The 19,803-nt window shown below is 42.2% G+C and overlaps 1 protein-coding gene across 1 annotated transcript in view; it reads right to left on the minus strand.

Moving 5' to 3' along the window:
• gpc3 (glypican 3) overlaps positions 1-19,803 on the minus strand; it is a 192,350-nt gene that overhangs the window by 41,523 nt on the left and 131,024 nt on the right. The window contains 4 exon segments of the mRNA XM_034223265.1: positions 4,784-4,895; positions 9,574-9,699; positions 12,535-12,623; positions 12,625-12,678. Of these exon segments, the coding sequence (XP_034079156.1) occupies positions 4,784-4,895; positions 9,574-9,699; positions 12,535-12,623; positions 12,625-12,678 (381 nt within the window).

Consider the following 19,803-nt stretch of genomic DNA (forward strand, 5'->3'; position numbering starts at 1 on the left):
AAGTAACAATTATGTTTATTTGATGTAACTAGGTACTGAGGATCTCTGTTTAGCATAATGTATATACAGGGCACAGAGTGCAGACAGGACCTCACACAGGAATGTGCTACACAGTGTAAGCAGTCACAGAAAAGTCCCTGGCTCCTCGCAGTCCAGCGCTGTTTAAAGATTCCAAGTCGAGGAGCAATAACCGACGGAGAAAGTCATTTCTCTTCATCCATTTACAGTGCACAGTTCACTTTAAACTTGGCCATGTTTCAGTTATGACATCAGCTGCTATAGGCGTGAGAAAGCGTTGTTTTATAAAGCTCAGGCGACCGGCTCCGACATCTTTTTTTCTTTTCAGTGTTTAGTTTAACCTCACAGAGGCACAAAGGCAAGGGTTCTCCATGCCAGACTGTCTGTTTCTGCAGATTCTCCGATCAACACTGACAACGTGAGAAATGACACATTTCCGCTGCATACTTGCATTTCACAGGGCCATCATCACGGAGCACTTAGGAGTGCAGGAATGAAACATCAGGGGGATTAAAGTTGGAAGGAAGTGGACTCTTTGGAGGGGTCCCATGTTCCCCTCACTGTTAGGGAAAGTGGCCCCTATATTTTATGACATAGTCTCTGGGCTGAGACTGATCCGCGGTTAGAAAAGTGGGTCAGAACATGCTGGAAGAACCATTGATTGTGCTCACTGCTTGAGCCAAGAGCTCATTCAAATGGAAAACGTGCGCAGGATAAAAGAGTCGTAGAGGACTTGTAAAGAACAGAATGTGAGTGACCCATGTCCTGAATGTGGAGCTGAATATATAAAAGGACAATAATGCACACATTCTTCAGTCTGCAGCTGAACATACTGTACTCCGAGCTCAAACATCAGACGACATCACGAGACTGAAATACTGCACTTTAAATCAGCATGGCAGTCTCCTGGTTGACTTACAGGAACATTACACACACACTATCTCATTGTTGTGCTCATACACTCCGCTTATAAACAGGGCGGGTCACTCGTATGAGATGGTTAATTAGTCCATTTGCTTTTAGAACAGCAACATCCAGAGCTGGTGGTCTTTCAACTGGCGGGGAGGCGGAGACCTTGTAAAAGTGCTTTTAACTAAACAACATCACTTTCTCCAGTGCCTTCAGAGGTTGTTTACAACAGAGCAGCAAGCCTTGTGAAACACAGCAGGATTATAAAGTTGTCTGACTCTGAAATCATGCATTCATTGCTGGCAGATGTGTTTTTTGTCACTCTATATCATCGTGGATCTTTATGTCAGTCGGTTGGTTTGACCTATTTGATTCCTTAACCAGGGTTAGATGGATTGCTATGAAATTTGGGGAAGAGATTCGTGGTTGCCTGAGGATAAATAAATGACTTGCTAATTCCAAGATGTATTCAAGTGCAGGGATTTTTCTGTGCCACTCTGCTGGAGGTTAATGAGTTTTCAGATTAATTCATTTCAATGATCATGATAACAAATATGTATATTGGTTTAAAAAGGCTTTATACTTCAATAAGTATTATATAAAATGTTTTATTTAAAAGTGTTCATAGTTCACCCGATCTTTTATAACAAATTATATTTTAGTTTTTTTATCAATATTAAAATCTGTGTTTTATTTGGATTATGTGCCCACTAATAGTAACGCACTTCACTTATCTTATTTCTTAACTTATCCTTCTCAATTGATTTCTATATATTTTTCTCTATACATTTATACTTATTTGTATTATTTGTTTGATGTTTAAGTTCAGTCTTTTTCTTCCGGCAAATTGATGTCAGTTGCATTGTTCGATTGGTAATCTGTGTGGAAACATGTTAAGTACGTGTAAAACTTGGTCAAATAACATTTAATATCTTTTTCATTGAATACAAACATGTATTGTGTGATATTCTCTCACATTAGACTTATTAAGTGCAAAATATGGGAGCCTCTAGTGTCACCAGCCGGTTCAAATATTTACTGATCTAGTCAAATCTCTCAATACCATCTATTTGGAACGACTCAGAATGTTGTAAAGAAATACAGATGATGTGCATTCATGGTCTTCTTGTGAATAGATTCTAATTACTTCTATTAACATTTGTATCAATAGCTCAACATTTAAAGTTATAGTCCAGTATTCTTTTGTTCATGACCATCAGCTGTACTTTGAGTTTAGTAATATTATAAAATGTTTGCATGCTTACACTAAAACCATACATTATAATTTGCTTTACATCAGAATGTTAGCATTTAGCTCAGAGCACCGTGTGTATAGCCTCACTGTCTGTACACTGGTGTGTCATGCTTACTTTAGCAGGGAACAACACATTTTTTCCATGTTTGAACATTTCAATATCCAAATGATGGGGAAAATAACAGGAAAAGCTTACAATACAATGGAAATTGATACATAAACACCCTAAATAAAAAACCTCAAAAGTGACCACAGAGTTGAGTGAGCTTTCTCAGGCACAAGAGAACATTCATAATATTGCGAACTTGACAAGGGGAGTTTTTATTGCAAGACTATTGTATTATATTGCATCATGTAGCAAGGCGTTCCTGTTATTTTGTGTATCCCTCACATAGTGATGATTTGAAGTACAAATATTTGTGTAATCGGAATTTTGCACAAATGCCTGTGAGTCCAAAAACAGTTTTACTGCAAAAATAAATATGCAATCAAGCGCAGTCAGATGTTAATCCAGCCTATTGATGTGGAGATCTAAAAGTCTAGAAGTTGGAGTTTAAGCAGAAATGTGCTTGACCCCGTTGTACGGTCATCAGATACGGGATTAAAAGCTCCCATGTGAATAGTCGATCTGCATAAATATCATGTAAACAGAATCAAACCCACATGAATGTCCACATGAATGTCCACATGTACACCACATCATCAGTGGGACCTGGGAGCCAATGAGAGGCGAGTGTTAGGTTACTGAGAGCATCTGAACACACACATGCCCAGAGAGGGTGCATGTTTCTAAGGGATAGTCTGAATATCTATCTGTAACACAATAAGCCCGGTCATTTCCCCAAACTGTATTTTCTTGCAGAATCTCATCAAAAGCCCATCAGGAACCTGATCCCCATGGTAAACAGTCTGCAGTGCAGAGGCTCTGCTCGGAATCACACGGGTACAAATGTTTGTCCCTGTCAGAGCAGGAAGTTTTGAAAGGCTTATTTCATTAGAGTGCGTATTTGTACATGTCCTGTGTTTTTAAGATTAGTGTGTGATTCCAGTGTATTACACATAAACACACACATCTACATTTGGTTTTGTTTGCGTAGTTTTTGGCCAACATGCCTATTGGTATTCAAAACATTATACTCAACAAGTTGACGGCTGAGGCATGGGAAGGTTAGAGTCAGGAGGGCAAAGGACACGCACACAATTATATTGATTTAAGGAAAATGGACAGGCTAGCTAAATTAATTGGTAACACAAAACAAACGTCAGCAGTCAATTATTACTGTTGTTGGGAGGAAATATATGGTTTGAAAACAATCTGGCATGCTTGTTTATAACATGTCGGATTATCTGACCGCTTTTGTTTCTTGCCTTTAGGAACTTCATTTTAGCAATGTGGCTCTAATAAAAGATTACTTGTCAGTGATGCCATAAAGAAATTAAGACACAATTGGTATGATTTACCTAAACAAAAGGATGCTAAGACCTATGCACAAACAGTAATATAATGCAGCCCTTGTTCAGGACATTTCCCGGTATCAACCTCAAGGTTCAAGATCTTAAGCATGCATCCACGAGAAAGCTACAGACATCTCATAGTATGAATTGTGTGGGTAATGAGAAAAAACGACACTCGTGTTCAAGTATCGCCTCTCACATGTGTGCATGAGGTAATACAGCATAAGTAATTGGGAAAATGACAGCGTCCCAAAACACAACCCTCTGTATTTTTCTTGAGGGTCTCTGGCTGTCAGATGGGGAGCGCATGAAAGTCCCCCGTTGTTCCTTGGATCTCCCAGGTTGTTTAAACAGGAGAGAGGGATTGTAATCCGCTGTGACAGGCCCGCAGCACTCAGAAGCTCAAACACATATATGCAGACAAAAACGCACCCACGCTATACAGTTGGAAAGATTGCCTGTGTTGGGGGGGGGGGGGGGGTAGAAGGGGGTCAGCATTTGACGTGTTGACAGCTACAAGTGCAACCACGAAGAAGCAGGAAGTACAGACAGATCTGTGGGCTGATACATCTACCTACAGAGTCTGAGTGAAGCCTGCATCCCAGCAGCTCCGCCAGCCCACTCCAAAAGGTGGTTTCCATGGCAACAGGACAAAAAGGGGGCTTTGGCCTTGATGATAGCTGGGGTTTACTGTGTTACTCTGTCCGTCAAAACAACCCCCATCACCTTCAGAAGACTTGTCCTTGTCCGGTTGCCAAGTTGGTAGGATTTTTGTGGAATCATTTTGTAAAGCAGTGCAGATGGGACACAAAATAACTTCTAATCAGACATTTCAAATCCCCAAAATGTTTAGGGGGAGGGGTTAAAAGAACCAGGTGTTGTAGAAGGGTACAGATTCTCAGTGGAGTTTCTTTTAATTTAAGCGAGAAAGGCTACATGAAAGCATCTTCTTTTCACATTTTCACTTTCGTACAGCGTGGAAATCAATCGTAGAACTAATGACCCTACACCCCACACAGGGAAGAGGGCACAAAGAAACTCACTTAAGTGTGAAAACGTACCATAAAATAGAGACAGTTAAAAACAAAAACTCTCAGGAATTATGAATGAAAAAAGGTGTAGAAGAGACACCAGGACACAGCTCACCTGGTTGATGTGTTTGAGTTTGTCTATGATCTGGCTGATGATTGGCTCAGGGGGTTTGTTGCTTCGGGACTCAGAGCCGGGGTGCGACCTCTTCAAGCCAGGCCCAGAAAACCTGACAGGACAGAAAAAAGGAAAAGGGATTTAGGGGTTATGTTTCTGATTGTTTAAAGTAGTTTCAAAGATTTAAAAAAAAACCTTGGAAGCATGACGAGAGGAACACATAATGACCGGCTGCTCAATCACTCCAAACCAGGCGCTTGTCACCACCTAGTGTTGATAGGATGAATGACAGCTCTTCTCCCTTTATTTTTGGTTTAGTGGAGCAGAGCTGGAAAGTTAATTTGTAACTGAACCCAATCTGGAGGACTCACTTTTTCCTAGCTGAAGACATTACGTCTATAATATCTTAAATGTTTCAGTGTCTTTTTATATTTTTAATAAAAGCGGCAGAGACTTCTTTGAAGGAAAATATTTTGGACCAAAATGTTTCAGCATCGGACTTTAAAGAGGCTGTTAATATTGATATAAAATGTTTTACAACTTTTGCCATGAGGGTTAAAAAAAGAATCCTTAAAGGACCATTTTACAAAGTCTGGCTGAATCTCTGCACATTAAACAGGGCTATTAGAGGCTTTTAATCATATCTGGTGTTAATGAGAGGACATTAGCAGAGATGTACTTTGTGTCCTGTTTCAACAGTGAGGGTATATTTAGGTTCATGCAGCCTCTGGGCAGGTGCTTACATGTCCCTGTGTGTAACTGAGGAAACACGGCTCTGTTGACACCTGTGTATGTTATCAAGGAGGAGGAGGAGCTGGGGAGACCTAAACTTTCCTGCAGGTGTTTCTTCCCTCTTGGCAGTACCAGGAATTAACCCCTTCCCACCTCACATGAAACAAGCGTTTAGATGAGCCAAAATCAAACACACATCCTCCCCCAGGGCACCACAGTGATATGAGTGCTGGGGATGTCAGATGTCAGCATAAATGCCATCCGATATATTGCTGCAATAACTTGGGGGAAATTATTTTTTCGTAAGAAAGAAAAGGAGTGAGATAGCGTGTGAGTGTGTGTGCAAAGCATGAGGTCATACTCATCTCTATGCTGTTGCCCGGGCACACACACACACACACACACACACACACACACACACACACACACACACACACACACACACACACACACCACACACACACACACACACACACACACACACACACACACACACACACACACACACACACACACACACACACACACTTTTTACCTGCCATCTCCGCTCATCAGTCTTTGGCACTACCCGAAGCCAGACTTTTCATTAAACTCAAATTACATTTCCCCAGTTATTTATTCTTCTTATTAACCATGATCTCACCCCTTCTCAGCCGCTAATCATCACATTAATAATAGAGAGAGGAGTGTGATGCATTAGGAGAGGAAAAAGAGGAAATATGGGTCTAGAGAGGAGGATTATGGGAGGGAGATTTTGAGAGGAGATAAACACCCGAGGCAGGTTAGTGTTTCACTCCATGGATGGATCATTTGACCGAGACATGATTTAGTGTGTATCACCGTTAAACTCTTTTCACCGTCTCGATTGTCAGTTTTTTATCTGATCCTTGTGTTATGTTTGCTGCTAGCTTATCACTTAGCTGCTGGGATAACTTAATCTAATCTAACACCAATTACCATGCTGTTAGGTCCAGTCTGAATGAGATCTCACGTCAGAATAAACAACAGAGGAGACTCCAGGTGTTGGGGGAACATTATAATGCAGACGCTTTTCACACCACCTGATCACACCTCCAGTCTTAGAGAGACACACGCGGTCAGATGTTTGCGGGGTGTGAACAGCGTGGTTGTTAATACACTGTTTTTCTTCAGGCTGAATGTCATCCTGATTAAGATCTAATTTAAATGATATCCTAAATATAGCGACTGTATGAAAGATATTAGGCTAGTGAGGGAGGGCTAAATGTTATCTTTTGCTTTAAAAAAAGAAAAGGAAGAACTCTCCAGGAGTATTAATGTTTTCTTTTTTAAACCACAAACTACAATACCCTTACAATAACATGCAAATAACAGTGTAAAATTGGTACAAATGGTTAGTAGTATACCTCAAATATAATCTTAGTATCTTAATCTGTGTGTTTTGTGTGATAATTGTATCACTGCTGGCTGAGCTACAAATTACCCCTCAAGGATGATAGTGTTTACTTTACCCTACCGAGATTTCAAATGTCTGCCACCAGTGAGATTGCTCTTATCCTTTTGTGGCAGGGACCTAAGGACAGCAATGTGGGTGCATATCTGTCTCTGCAGAACTTTAGTCTAGCCCTAAATATTTAAAGTTTTAAACTATTGATGGATTGCTACAGATTGGTACAGATATCCAAGGTCCCTAGACAATGTATTTTTCTTTCTTCGGTGATCCCCTGACTTTTTCTCTGACACCACCATCAGTTCAAAGTTATGTTTTGTCCAATACTTTTGTTTTTGTTTGATCAAATACCTTCCAAACTAATGACATTTCCATCAGTCACATCTGTACTTTGTGTTTAGGTTGTTTTCATTAAGTCCCCTTTAGAAAAGTAACATCGTAAAATAAGATAGCATATACATACTAAACATACATCATAGACTATATGAATAAGAACCTAATGTGGTCACTGTGGCTCCACCCACTGGTTTTGAGGCCAAGAGTGTGGCCGGCACCATTTATTTATTTATTTTGGAACAACAAGTTACTCAAGAGGGTGGAGCAACCAAAACGCTGAACAAAACATTACCAGGCTATCAAAATGTAGCAATTAATTTTCATGTACTGAAAACACTGTGGAAGGGTAACATGTGAATGACTTAACACAGAAAACAACCAAATCAGACAAACCCATTTTCTCATAGTCTTCTATACAATCTGACTTATTTTTGCAAACCAGTTGAGTGATTTCCTGATGGATATTAGACAGATTGCAGATTTGAATCTAAAGTTAAAACAATAAACTCATGTTTACAATTAAGCAATACATCCAGGGCGAAAGTGGGTTCAATGTCTCATAGTCTTCCATTCAACATCACTTATTTTCAAGCCACTTGAGTCACCACTTCCTGCTGGATTTGAGAAAGAAGGCAGGTTTTAAGCATTTGCCTAGCTTTTTATGCTAATAATTAGCATATTAGCATCGTCATTGTGAGCATGTTCCCATGATGACATTAGCATTTGACTTGGGATGTTGATCAATATGCATTGTTCATGAAAAATACATTAATACATTATTGAAACGCTGACAGAGAGGCAGATCTCGTGTCCTGAACATGAAAACTATCTATTTGGTCATACCGTTTAACATGACTTTTAACTATTTTTGCAAATAAATGATAAAACTAAACAGCAATTTATAAAGATAAAACAAACGTCCCCTGCTGTCCCCAAAAAACGAAAGCACCCTTTCTTGTTTTACGGCATTCTCTACCCACTATTCATTTTCATACAGTCCCTTAATCGATTGTTCACAGTTGACACAGTATCTAATCTTGTATCACTTATCACACACACATTAGTTGACACTCATTAGATCCAAAAGAGGAATGGAAATTCGATGTTTTGAGTTGCCGCGGCGTCACATCTGTTATCACAGTAATCAGCGTGACGCTCTTTGATGTGGTGAAAAGTGTTGCTGCTCTGATCTTGGCTCCAGGTGGGATGGTAACACGCCACATTTAGCTCAAAAGATCACTCTTCAAGTACCAGAAACATTCAGTACCCCAACCCTGCAGCGCTTATCCCCCCCCCCAAACCACCCACCCAATCTAAATGTATCTGCACGAGACAATACGATAAGGAGCGTCACGTTGGGCTCTGGAGAAGCTAATATCTGGGAGGATAATGGAAGATGATCCAGAACAAATGTTATAGTGGGAAAATATACACCGGGAGAATTCGCAGGCATATGCCCTCGCAGGTGACACGGAGAATTGCTCGCCTGGAGACATTGTAATCTCTCTGTCATTTCGTCTCCGTTCCTGCCTCCCTGCACCTTCCTATCGCTGTTTGGTCCAGCTTGTAATCATCCCCTCAGGATAGCTCTGCCCCGATGCCAACCTGACGTCTCCTCTCACACTCTTTTTCCATCCGAGTCCATTTCAGCAGTTTCGGGAAACATTTATTCTCAGTCCTCTTTGGGAACAAGAGGTAAAACATTAACCTGCAGCACTTCTCGTCTGAATTGTGTGCCTCTGCATTGATTACATTCCACATATAATTTATAAAGAAGAGAAAAAAAGGATGATATCTAGGACTATCTAAGTGGAATTGAAATCGTTGGCTGACAGAAAGGAGGAAGTTATGATTTGCGGAGCTAAAAGGACAGGGGTGAAGTGAAATATTACGCAAAACCAAATGAGGTTCTGCAGGGTGCACGGGAGATGCCGGATGAATGAGGAGAGAACGATCGAACGGCAATTAACTAAGCGAGGAGAAGGTGACAGCACGCCTGACATTAATAACATCCCATAGAGCCAAAGTCAAGATTTACACTCACAATCGGCGGGAGAGCGGGGGGCCCCCTCGTGGGATATGGAGCTCATCAGCCCTGAGCAAACGTACCCTTCAAATCACCTACACTCTCCGAGATGCTGCTGGAGCGTTGCGAATTCAAGAAATCAGACTATTTTAAAAACTGATCATCAAGAAAGGGCAATAAACCTGAGCAGAATGTAGGATGTGCTTTTTAAATAGATGTATCCAGAGGGCTCCTGTGTTGATATAAGCTATTGAGACACTGATTTACCTGTCTGTCATCTCCTGGCCGTTCCAGCAGAGGGAGTGGTTCGCTGGCGGGGGCTCGCGGCTGCACAGGGCCTCCCCCAGCCCGCTGTAGAACGAGCTGAAGCCCTTCAAGTCAGATATGAACTCCCTGAGGTGGGGAAAGAAAAAGGAAATGTTCACATATAAGAATAAAATAGTTAATCTGAATATGACTTTCACATTTCAGCAGGGAGAAAGATCAAAAGTAGCTAACAGTGAACGGGGGAGGCACGAGAGAAGAAGAGGAAGCAGAGATAAAAGATTTCAACTTGATAACAGTGAAAGCAAGTCAATGAGACCCTGCTTAGAATGAAAGGAAAAGAGGATAAGTGTCTCTTTTCCTAATTGACATTAATTAGTAGTTAACTGATTTGGCCATATTTACATTACTGTGTTGAAGTGCTGGGCAACACATATGAGTAACTCAAAACCTATTTACACTACAGAAAAAAGCTGTGAGATTTTTTGCATAATGCAAATCCCGAGTACAAACACACTGTTAATTGAGTCAAGGCTGTTACAACTAAAAGATTGAATTGAATTACAGACTTATTTAGTTGTCCATTAAGAAAAAAACAGAAAGCTACCAGAAAATACACAAAAAATGATTTGTTTTAAACTCAGAGGATGAGAAAAATAGAAATAAATGTAACTTTAAGCATCAGTTTGTACTCTAAAGCAGATTTTCGGTAGTTGCCTTTAACTGTGGACATTTTGACCAAATAAGGGCTGTATGAACATCTTTAGGTTTAATAAAACGTAAAAAGAATGAATAATTAAACAGTATGAAGATGTCAGGTAACCTGTTTCGTTGACTGTTCTGTTGACTTTTGATTGTTTTTTAGTTATTTGGTTTCATGTTACTGAAAGTATTGGTTGTAATCAGCTGTGACTGACAGACCGTTGAAGGAAAAATAAGCCTTTCTTTTCCCTGATTTAAGTGAACATGTTTTGTTTTATAATAATATATAAGTAACTCATTAGGCGCGTTCACACCGGAGTACTTTTCCCCGTACTTTTCCCGTTTAGTTCCGTTACGATACGATTGTATCGCCAGTCCCCAACTCCGGGGACTTCGGGTGGCAGTATACGCCGTGAAGTGGTTTGCGGTCTGCCAGTAAACCCAAAGCAGAAGAAGACGAAGTGACGCCAGCGGCTCATTTGCGTAATCTTCCTTCAGGGAAATTATTCCGGTGTGAACGCGATCTGTACTTAGTGCCCTGGGGTAATAAGTGCCGGGGCACTAAGTGCCAGCACTAAGTACGGCAAAGTACTTGGTGTGAACGCGGCTATTAGGCGCATTCACACCGCAGTACTTTTCCCATAAAGGTTCATGAGAACTAAAGAGTTCTCATGAACTAAGTACAGATCGCGTTCACACCGGAATAAGCTCATGGGGAAGGATTAGGCAAATAAGCCGCTGACGTCACTTCGTCTTCTTCTGCTTTTGGTTTACAGGCAGGCCGCAAACAACTTCACGGCGTATACTGCCACCCGAAGTCCCCGGCCGGAAGTCCCCGGAGTTGGGGACTGGCTTCAGTAGAAGACACCTCCTCATCACTCCACTGCTCCCATGTTTTCTTTTGTGTTGCCATAAGTTAGTCTCTCTGCGTTTGTGCGCTGGGCTAATGCTAATGCTAATAATGCTAATGCGAGGATAATAAAATGGCTGCTTCACAAAACTTTTTGGGAGTTTTACAGGGCGTGGTTTTCAATCCGCCCAGCCAATCAGACATAGGAACCTTTTTCTCCCACGAAAGTACCTGCTCTCTAGCAGGGACGAAAAAGGGGGTGAAAAGGTTCTGATTAACTCATTTTAGTTCCGGCTCCTTTTGGTCTGAACGCGACATTTCGGAACTAAAGTGGGAACTAAAGTGGGAAAAGTACTGCGGTGTGAATGCGGCTATTGAGAGAGTAATGTCAAATGACAGCACAATTGACCAATCATATCTTCCCTCTAAATGGGTGGGCTTTATTTTCGCGGACTTTATGACAAGTTCTGCATGCTGTGAAGTTTATGCATGTGTATAAAGTGGTGCAGTGACGCATCCTAAAACCCGGAAGTAAGCTGCGCTCGGGTTCCCTCGACAAAAGAGCAATGGGATTTCTCCATAGGATTTTGGAAAATAGCTGGAAATAAGGTCTGTGGAAAACGAACCTGTTAGATAAATGCACGTTTTGTTCAGCCGGATAATATCCACATGTCTCCCCTACTTTTATTGTTTTCGAATCATAAATCTAATCGACAGATTTATGGTCGATAGATTTATGATTAGCATCATGTTCATGATGGCTCACTTCAGTGATAGTGATGACATCGTTGCGAAATTATTAACCGAGTCATTTTCAAGATTGAGTTACAATGATAAACTGGAGCATCCAAAAGGACAGGAGGATGGACTTTGTGTTTCAGTGATTTGATCATCAAAGGTAGGCCTAAGTCATTTTCAATGTGGGCCGCCGTGCCGACTTAATTCATTTTTAATTGTTACTTGGCTGTGGGTGCCCTGATAAGTGTTTATATAAATGGTGTTGTTTTGTGTGGTAGAGGGTCGCTGTCATTGCTGCGTTACCCCGGGCCGCTGTTTTGATATTCCGCTGAAGTATACGCTGTGACGTAATAACTATTCTTTTTTTTCAGAGGGCCTAGGTATAAAAGTCACGGCTCACCACTGGTCCACTGTACGTCCAGGGCCAGCAGCCCCGCTGGGCATTATTACACTGTTCACTTAAGCCTGTTATTGCATCAGGAGTGTTGAAAACGCTCAGGAGGCGATAGACTGAGTGTCAAGACACGAGGAAACCGGAATCAGCCTGTCCACAGTGTCAGGGACAATATTCATCTGTGAGACATGCACTGCCCCTGCCGGGTTTCTGGAGAGCGAGGGCTGCCTCATCAGCTGGAAGGGTCTCAGGATGAATTAGGGCTCCTGGTTTTTCTCACCTGCGGAGGCCTGCCAAAGTCTCATCAGAGTCCTGGGACGAGGGCTGCGTGTTGCGGGCTGCAGAGGAGGCAGGAAGCTGGGGAGGGGGGGGATGACACTGAGCGAGAGGTCCGCTGAGGAGTGGTTCCACACATCCCGCTCACCTGCAGAGGAGAGAGGAGAAAAGGAGAATTAAATCCCTGGAGCCTCTTCACCTCACGTGTTCTTTATTGCTCGCGGTTCCTGGCCCTGAGCCTGTTTATTCAAACTCTCAATAGCAATGACACTGCAGACAGTAAGAACCCGTCAGCTGCCAAACTGCCGGCCTTACTCAGCTGAGCCCCTCTGCACATTGTCATCTGTTAGCGATTGTTTATTTTTGGGGATGAAAGCGGGGGCGGATTTGAATAACAAACAAGTCATTGTATCCAGCCGTTTCCGCCATTTGTAATCATAACACCCGTAAAACTGCAGCGTAAAAAAAAGAACGGCCCCTCGTTTTGCCTTCTTCTTCTTCTTCCTCCTCCATTTAAATGCCATTGTGTTTCCACGCGGGACGACATAACAATAACAAATAAAGAGTCCCTCTCTGTCTCTCAGAGATAATGGACCTGGCACATTATTTTCAGGTGCAATAAAAATGCAAATGGCTGTTAATATTTAGCTTGTGGTTTAATGATTTGCCGGTGGTTTAATTTCCCGCGGGGAAACTGTCCGAAGCTTAATTCTGCCTTGTAATGTTAACAGCTAATTGTGCCCAGCTCCTCTTTAAGTGAATAGGCTGGCACTGCTACTGAATACTGATGTGAGCGGCACTGGACATCCTTATCTGGTGAACAGCAAGGCCACACACACACACACACACACACACACACACACACACACACACACACACACACACACACACACACACACACACACACACACACACACACACACACACACACACACACACACACACACACACACACACACACACACACACACACACACACACACACACACACACACACACACACACACACACACACACACACACACACACACACACACACACACACACACACACCGAGCAGATTTCCCTGCATAAACAAAAATGAATCATGTTATGCAGTTATTCATTTGAACATAATTCACCTAAGCTCTAAACATGCTCTCCTAAATAATATTGGCAAACACACACACTTTTTTTTATTGTCAATGCTGACAAGCACAGAAATGCTGATCAGCTGTAAGACAGAATCATCAGGGTTAATCAATGCAGCCTTGTCATCCAAGGATACACACAAACACACACACACAGATAGTCACAGATGGATGAGTTTTCCTGAACCAAGCATTCACTAACACCCCGCATCCCTGACCAACCATCTCCTCTAATACTTCCCTACCGTGTGCTTGGGAGGAACACACACACACACACACACACACACACACACACACACACACACACACACACGACAGCCCATTGTCTCTGCCACCTTTTTTTCCTCTTCTTCTCGTGTAATTCTCTCGTTCTCGTGGCGCCTGGAGCGAGTGCCGGTGCTCCCACAGGCCATGATTAATGTGATTGGAGCTGCGTTCCTCTTTTTGTTTGTGCGTGCCTGGGAAGCCGTAGGGGAGTTGTGGCACAAGGGAGAAACTGATTCCACGCCTAAGCCCCTCCGCCTTCCCCCCTCCCTCTCCCCACCCGTCGATTGTTTCCGGATTCTTCAAGGAAGGGGCTCATTAGTTGGGTATTAATATCACCCAGGGCTGGACAAACACAACCAACAGGAGAGTTTGCAGATAAAGCCTGCCTCGGCGTGAGAGCTCGGAAATATCTGCACACTTTTATCTGCACTGAACACACACACACACGCACACGCGCGCACACACACACACACACACACACACACACAACTGCATCTCAGGCTTCATTCAGCTGTGCTTTTGAATACACAAGGTAGAGGTGATCAAATCAATGGCAATGCACGTGGATAAGAACACTTCAATGTTTAATCACATGCTTAAGTAATCCTGATCACAAGGGGTTATTATTAAGCAAACAGCTTCAGGAGGAAAGATGATACTATCAGTGTTATAGAGGTGGTGGGGTGCCATGCACAGCTGTACCAACACATTGGGGGATATTTGGTGAGTAATGTTTGTGTTTCAGGGGACTCGAGGCTCAGGGGAGAGCCTGAGTCAGCACTCCTCCTCCACCTACTCCCTGCAAACAGCATAGGAACTGACTTCTACACAGGAAATATTGGTGAGTATTTTTTCCAGAGTAATTACTATTTTGCTCTGAAATAGTGATATTTAATCATTTTGGAGTGTATTTATTACTCATAGCTTCTAGAGTGTGATCAAAAATGCAGAGTCAATTCTATTGGAGTCAGACCATGACCACGCTGTAACGGAGGTGATCTCTGGGGCCGTAGATTTCAGTCTCTTATATTATATAGCTTCATTATTGGCGAAGTATATTACTTTGTTCCACGCTAAAACATTGCACAGGAAGCACGTGAATCTATGTCATTTATGTATCTATTTGTCACGATCTGTCTATGTTTTAGTTTGTCTGTCTCTGTTTCCTGTTGTAGTTTGAAAAGTGTTCCCCCTTGTTACGTGCCGTAGTGTTTGTGTGGTCGTGTGTGTGTTTTTCTCTCTCTCCCTCTGACTCCCCAGGTGCAGCCTGATTGTCCCCAGGTGCATCCTCTCTCCAGGTGCTCCTAATTCCAAATCAGGGCCTCCATATAGGACCGGAGGAAGACTGCAGTGGGCTCTCCTTTTTTCCTCCTCTGGCTGCATGTGTGCAGACCTGTGTCTTGCCGATTGATAGGAGGGGAGCTCCGTGATATATATTGATGCTCTATTATTCTGTGCAAGTTGGCTGGTGAGCCCGTGTTCCTGTTGTGTTCATTAAACGACTTGATCGGTTTTCTCTCCTTTTGTCGTGCTTGGTCATCCTTGTGTGTTGTTACTTCCCTTTGTACCCCCTAGATTTAGAAGGGAACGTAACACCCCTCCCGTCTTTTCTGTTGCTGGTGATTGTGTTCACCTGGTGCCCCTGTGTTTTCTCCTCCCTCCTCACCTGTGTCTTGTTGGTTTGATTAGTCCTGTGTGTATTTAGGTTCTGTTTTCCTGTTAGTGTGTGTGAGGTCCTTGTTGCTGTGTTCACGTGAGACAGTCATATTGAGGCTGTGTATCATGAACCACAGCGATGAATAAATGCCCACACCGGGTTGTATTTTAACTCTCTGCCTCTGCCTCCTTGCTTGGTCTAATTTAAAACGAGGCATTAGCAGGTTGTTAGGAAAATAGATTTCATACTTTTCACTCAGAGTTTTGCAATTCCTGAAGCATTCAAAGCTGTGAAAAGCTCCAGTATTAAAGCATGTCTTTTTGATTTGATAGAAAGTGTTCTGATGCAGCAGAAATACTCCGATCTCTTGGACTGAATGATGTTTTCCTCAAAGGAGGAAGGAAACAAACAGTTGTTAGGTATGTGATACATCTCTTAGGAAGGTGTTCAGGAACACGCGTAATTGAGATTTGTAACGAAATGAGCAATAATTATGTTGCATAACAAATGATGATAAGCAAGAATAAAGTCTTAAAGGATTAGTAAGACATTTTGTATTCTTGTCTGAAGTTAGATGAGAAAATCTGAAATCCTCTCTTTTGAGACAGGGATTGTGATTAGAAAACCTGCTAACTTTAAATGAATATTATATACTTCTTAAAGGGTCAATTATACAGGCGGAAATAATGGCTTTGATCAACACAATGCATATTTTTCATCTTTTAAAACTCCTGTATCTACAGCATGTTTGAATGGATTAATAGGTAATAAAAATGCAGCAGACTTTTCATTATTGCTCGTGTTTCCCCACTGGATTTGATTTAATCAGCATGGGCTTAATGTATTCACAAAGGGGACAACAACATAAACATACTTGGTAAAAGGTATTGTATGACAGAAAGAAGATATCATAAAAAGAGATGTTGGACTTCGAGCACCCATCTGTGTCGAGTGCGTAACAATACATGTTCTCTGCAGTATATCTCCTCTGCTCTTGGTCAGATCCATCATATTTCTGTCTCAACCTACTTCCCTTCTCTGTCTCTTCTCAGAGGGGTCACAGGGTGATGGATGTCTCCTCCACACTCTCCTGTTCTCCTTCCCCTTGGGCTCGCTCTTCACACTCTTTCCCTCCATTATGTCCCCCTCTTTCTCTCTCCTTGTCGCTCCTCTATTTCTTTCTCCTCAGTAACCGGTAAAAATAGAGCTTCATAAATCATGCATCTTCTCTCAGAGCGGCACGTAAGACCGAGAGGAATAAATGGGGATGGGATGAAAGAGAGAGAAGGATGTTGAGAATGAGATGTAGAGACGGAGGTGGATGACATCAAACTCCAGGAGAGGACTGGGGAGTTGGCAGGGGAATAGATTGAAGCTGCAGGGCTCTTGGCTGCCCTCTCTCCGTCTCTGAGAACATTGGTTGATTTGCGCTGGAGTCGCACCGGGTGGAGGAAATGAATGTTAACATGCCGGGGAGCGGCTGGCAGACGATGAGTGGTCACCTTCCCAACAGAGTTACATGCTTCAAGCCGATACAGGAGGAGAGGAGATGTCTCTCTCACACCTCCAGGAGGCTTACTCTGATAGAGTCGATCCGTTTGTCACCCCCGGTTACAGTAACAGGAGTCTACACTCTCACCGGAGGGGAGGTTAAGTGAGAGATACGGACCACAGCTGCGCCTCTTACAATCACAGCAAACCACTAAACAAGACATAGTGCTCCCTGGATCCATTATGTTGCCGTGCAAACTATTGAAGTATCACTGAAAGATTACCAATGTTTACACTTAACAGCCTCACGAACGGTTCTTTAAAGATGAGATAGGAGTTATGGAGCCAGATGCCATTTCTTTATCATATATATCTACATTACTGCTCACTTTTCCCAACAACACATTACTTTTAGAGGTAGTGCCATCACCAATTTCATATAGGAAGATTGGAAATTATGCAGCTACATCAAACAAGATACAGTAGACCAGAGATGGAAAGTGCATTCACTCAAAACCCGTCCTTGACTTCCTTTGTGTGTACATTGATTTAAACAAACTATGTCATATGATGTAGTTTCACTGATCTACTCGATAGTGTACCAAAAGTCTCAAATTGGCTCCTTGTTGACAAAATACAACCAGGGTTTCCCACACATAGACTATACTTGGGCGGGCCGCCCAGGTATATTAACGGCCGCCCAAGTATATTTCGTGACCCATTTAGGTTTGTTTTTTTTATTTATTTATTTGTATAGTTTTTTTTTTTTATTCGTCCGTGACCACGACGCCATCTGCGATCGATTAACTTGTGGACAATGATCCCTCGCTCCCTTGCTCTGTTCTCGCCTCCTTCTGGCCTGTTAAGTGGCCTGCCTCACACAGGGTGACTGGCTGTCCACATGATGTGGCCTGCCGACATGATCAAATCAAAGCCCTTGATTGGTCTCTGTGTGTCATTCAAGCTCGGGATAACCTCAGCTCAGGTGAGGTAAAGGACTCTCTGAGTGTTTAGATAGTTAACTTAGTCTAAGTTCTCAGTGGGTCTCAAACGGTGTGGTCACCATTTATGTAAACACATATTTCCATTTGAGAGGGTAGTGATTGGTCTAATGGATAGTGAGGTGGGTTGAAGATCAGAAGGCTGTGAGTTCAAATCCCGCCAGGAACACCAGCACTAGTGTGCCCTTGAGTAAGGCACTTAGCCCTTAGTTACTCCAGGGAGAATGTCCCTGTAATCGGTCATTATAAGTCGCTTTGGATAAAAGCGTCAGCTAAATGAAATGTAATGTGATTAGTAAAATATGCATGAATAAATAAATAAAAAGTTAACTAGGTGAAAAAAGATAAGATACACTTTTAAAACTTGTTGAGAGAAAACTAGTCTTTGCTGCTGCCTCAAAGAGGAGCAGGGGGGAGAGGAGGGAGAGGAGGGAGAGGAGGGAGACAGGAGAGGCTGATTCAGGAGCACAGACACACTCACAACTATAAATGAACCAAAAATAAATTAATAAACAAGTTTCAGTGTTTTTTTCATATTGGAAATGGTATGTTATTGGTTATGGCCATGATTTTATGATTATTGAAATGTATACAGTTCTGTTTAATATAGGTGTTTCCATAGATCTAGTCTCTTTATTTTCCCCTAAAAATGCACCAGATTGATGCATTTAACTCCAACATAAAACAAATCTTACCGGGGGGGCATGCCCCTGGACCCCCCTAGAGAATTTGAGGTCAACCCCCACTAAAAATCACATGGATAGGTTCCTAAATACATTTAGAAATACATTTATTTTTTTAAATAGTAACCCATTTCCATATGTTCATGTGTGGGTAGTAGATTTAAACTATAGGGCTATCATTATGGGCCCTGCCTGTACCTGTACCTTTTCGCTCTGCCATCGCGTGAAGGGTCTGCTAACAAGCGACCAACAGAAAGGTTAATGTTGTTGCACGTCACCTCAACCCCCCCCCCACCCCCCCAAGTATATTTCAGATCTGTTAGAAACACTGGCAGTTAATGGACCAGCACCAGAGGCGTTCCCATACACACAGGCGTTGGAGCTGTTCTTCATGAAATCCCAGAAGGATGAAGTGCTCTGACAAACAGTGCCATCTTTGCGCAAAATGATTATACCGGAATGAAAAGTCAATAAATAAACATGTTGTTAAAACTTTCATTTATTTATTTATTTTCGCGCACCCCCCCCCTGCCACCACCCGCCCAAGTATATTTCAGATCTGTGGGAAACACTGTAAATTATCTTACAAGTAACATAATACCTTTTAAAAATAATAACTACTTTTTATTTTTGTTACATTATATTTTGATGTAAAGACTTTTTTACATTTACTTAAGTTACATTTTGGTTTAAGGACTTTGACTAGTAATGGCATATGTTTGTACTATGGTATTTTGTACATTTACTTAAAGGTAGAGTAGGTAAGAATGGAGAAACCAGCTTGAGTGCGCTAGAATTTGAAAGTACGCAGCCGGAACAAATCTGTCCCTTCCTTCAGACTTCCTTACAGAGCCCCTCCTCCAACACACGAACGTGCACATGACCAATGAGGGCACGAGATCAGTTTGTGCACAGATGGAAGGCTGACAGGCAGGTAGGCCATCCAGTTAAAATAATTGGTCATGCTTTTTACAGCGTCACGGCTTCCACAGATGACATTTTTGTATGTATTTATAAATACATACAAAGCAAAGCATTTCATAT

Source organism: Gymnodraco acuticeps, unplaced genomic scaffold (genome assembly GCF_902827175.1).
Source record: "Gymnodraco acuticeps unplaced genomic scaffold, fGymAcu1.1, whole genome shotgun sequence".
Lineage (NCBI taxonomy): Eukaryota > Metazoa > Chordata > Actinopteri > Perciformes > Bathydraconidae > Gymnodraco > Gymnodraco acuticeps.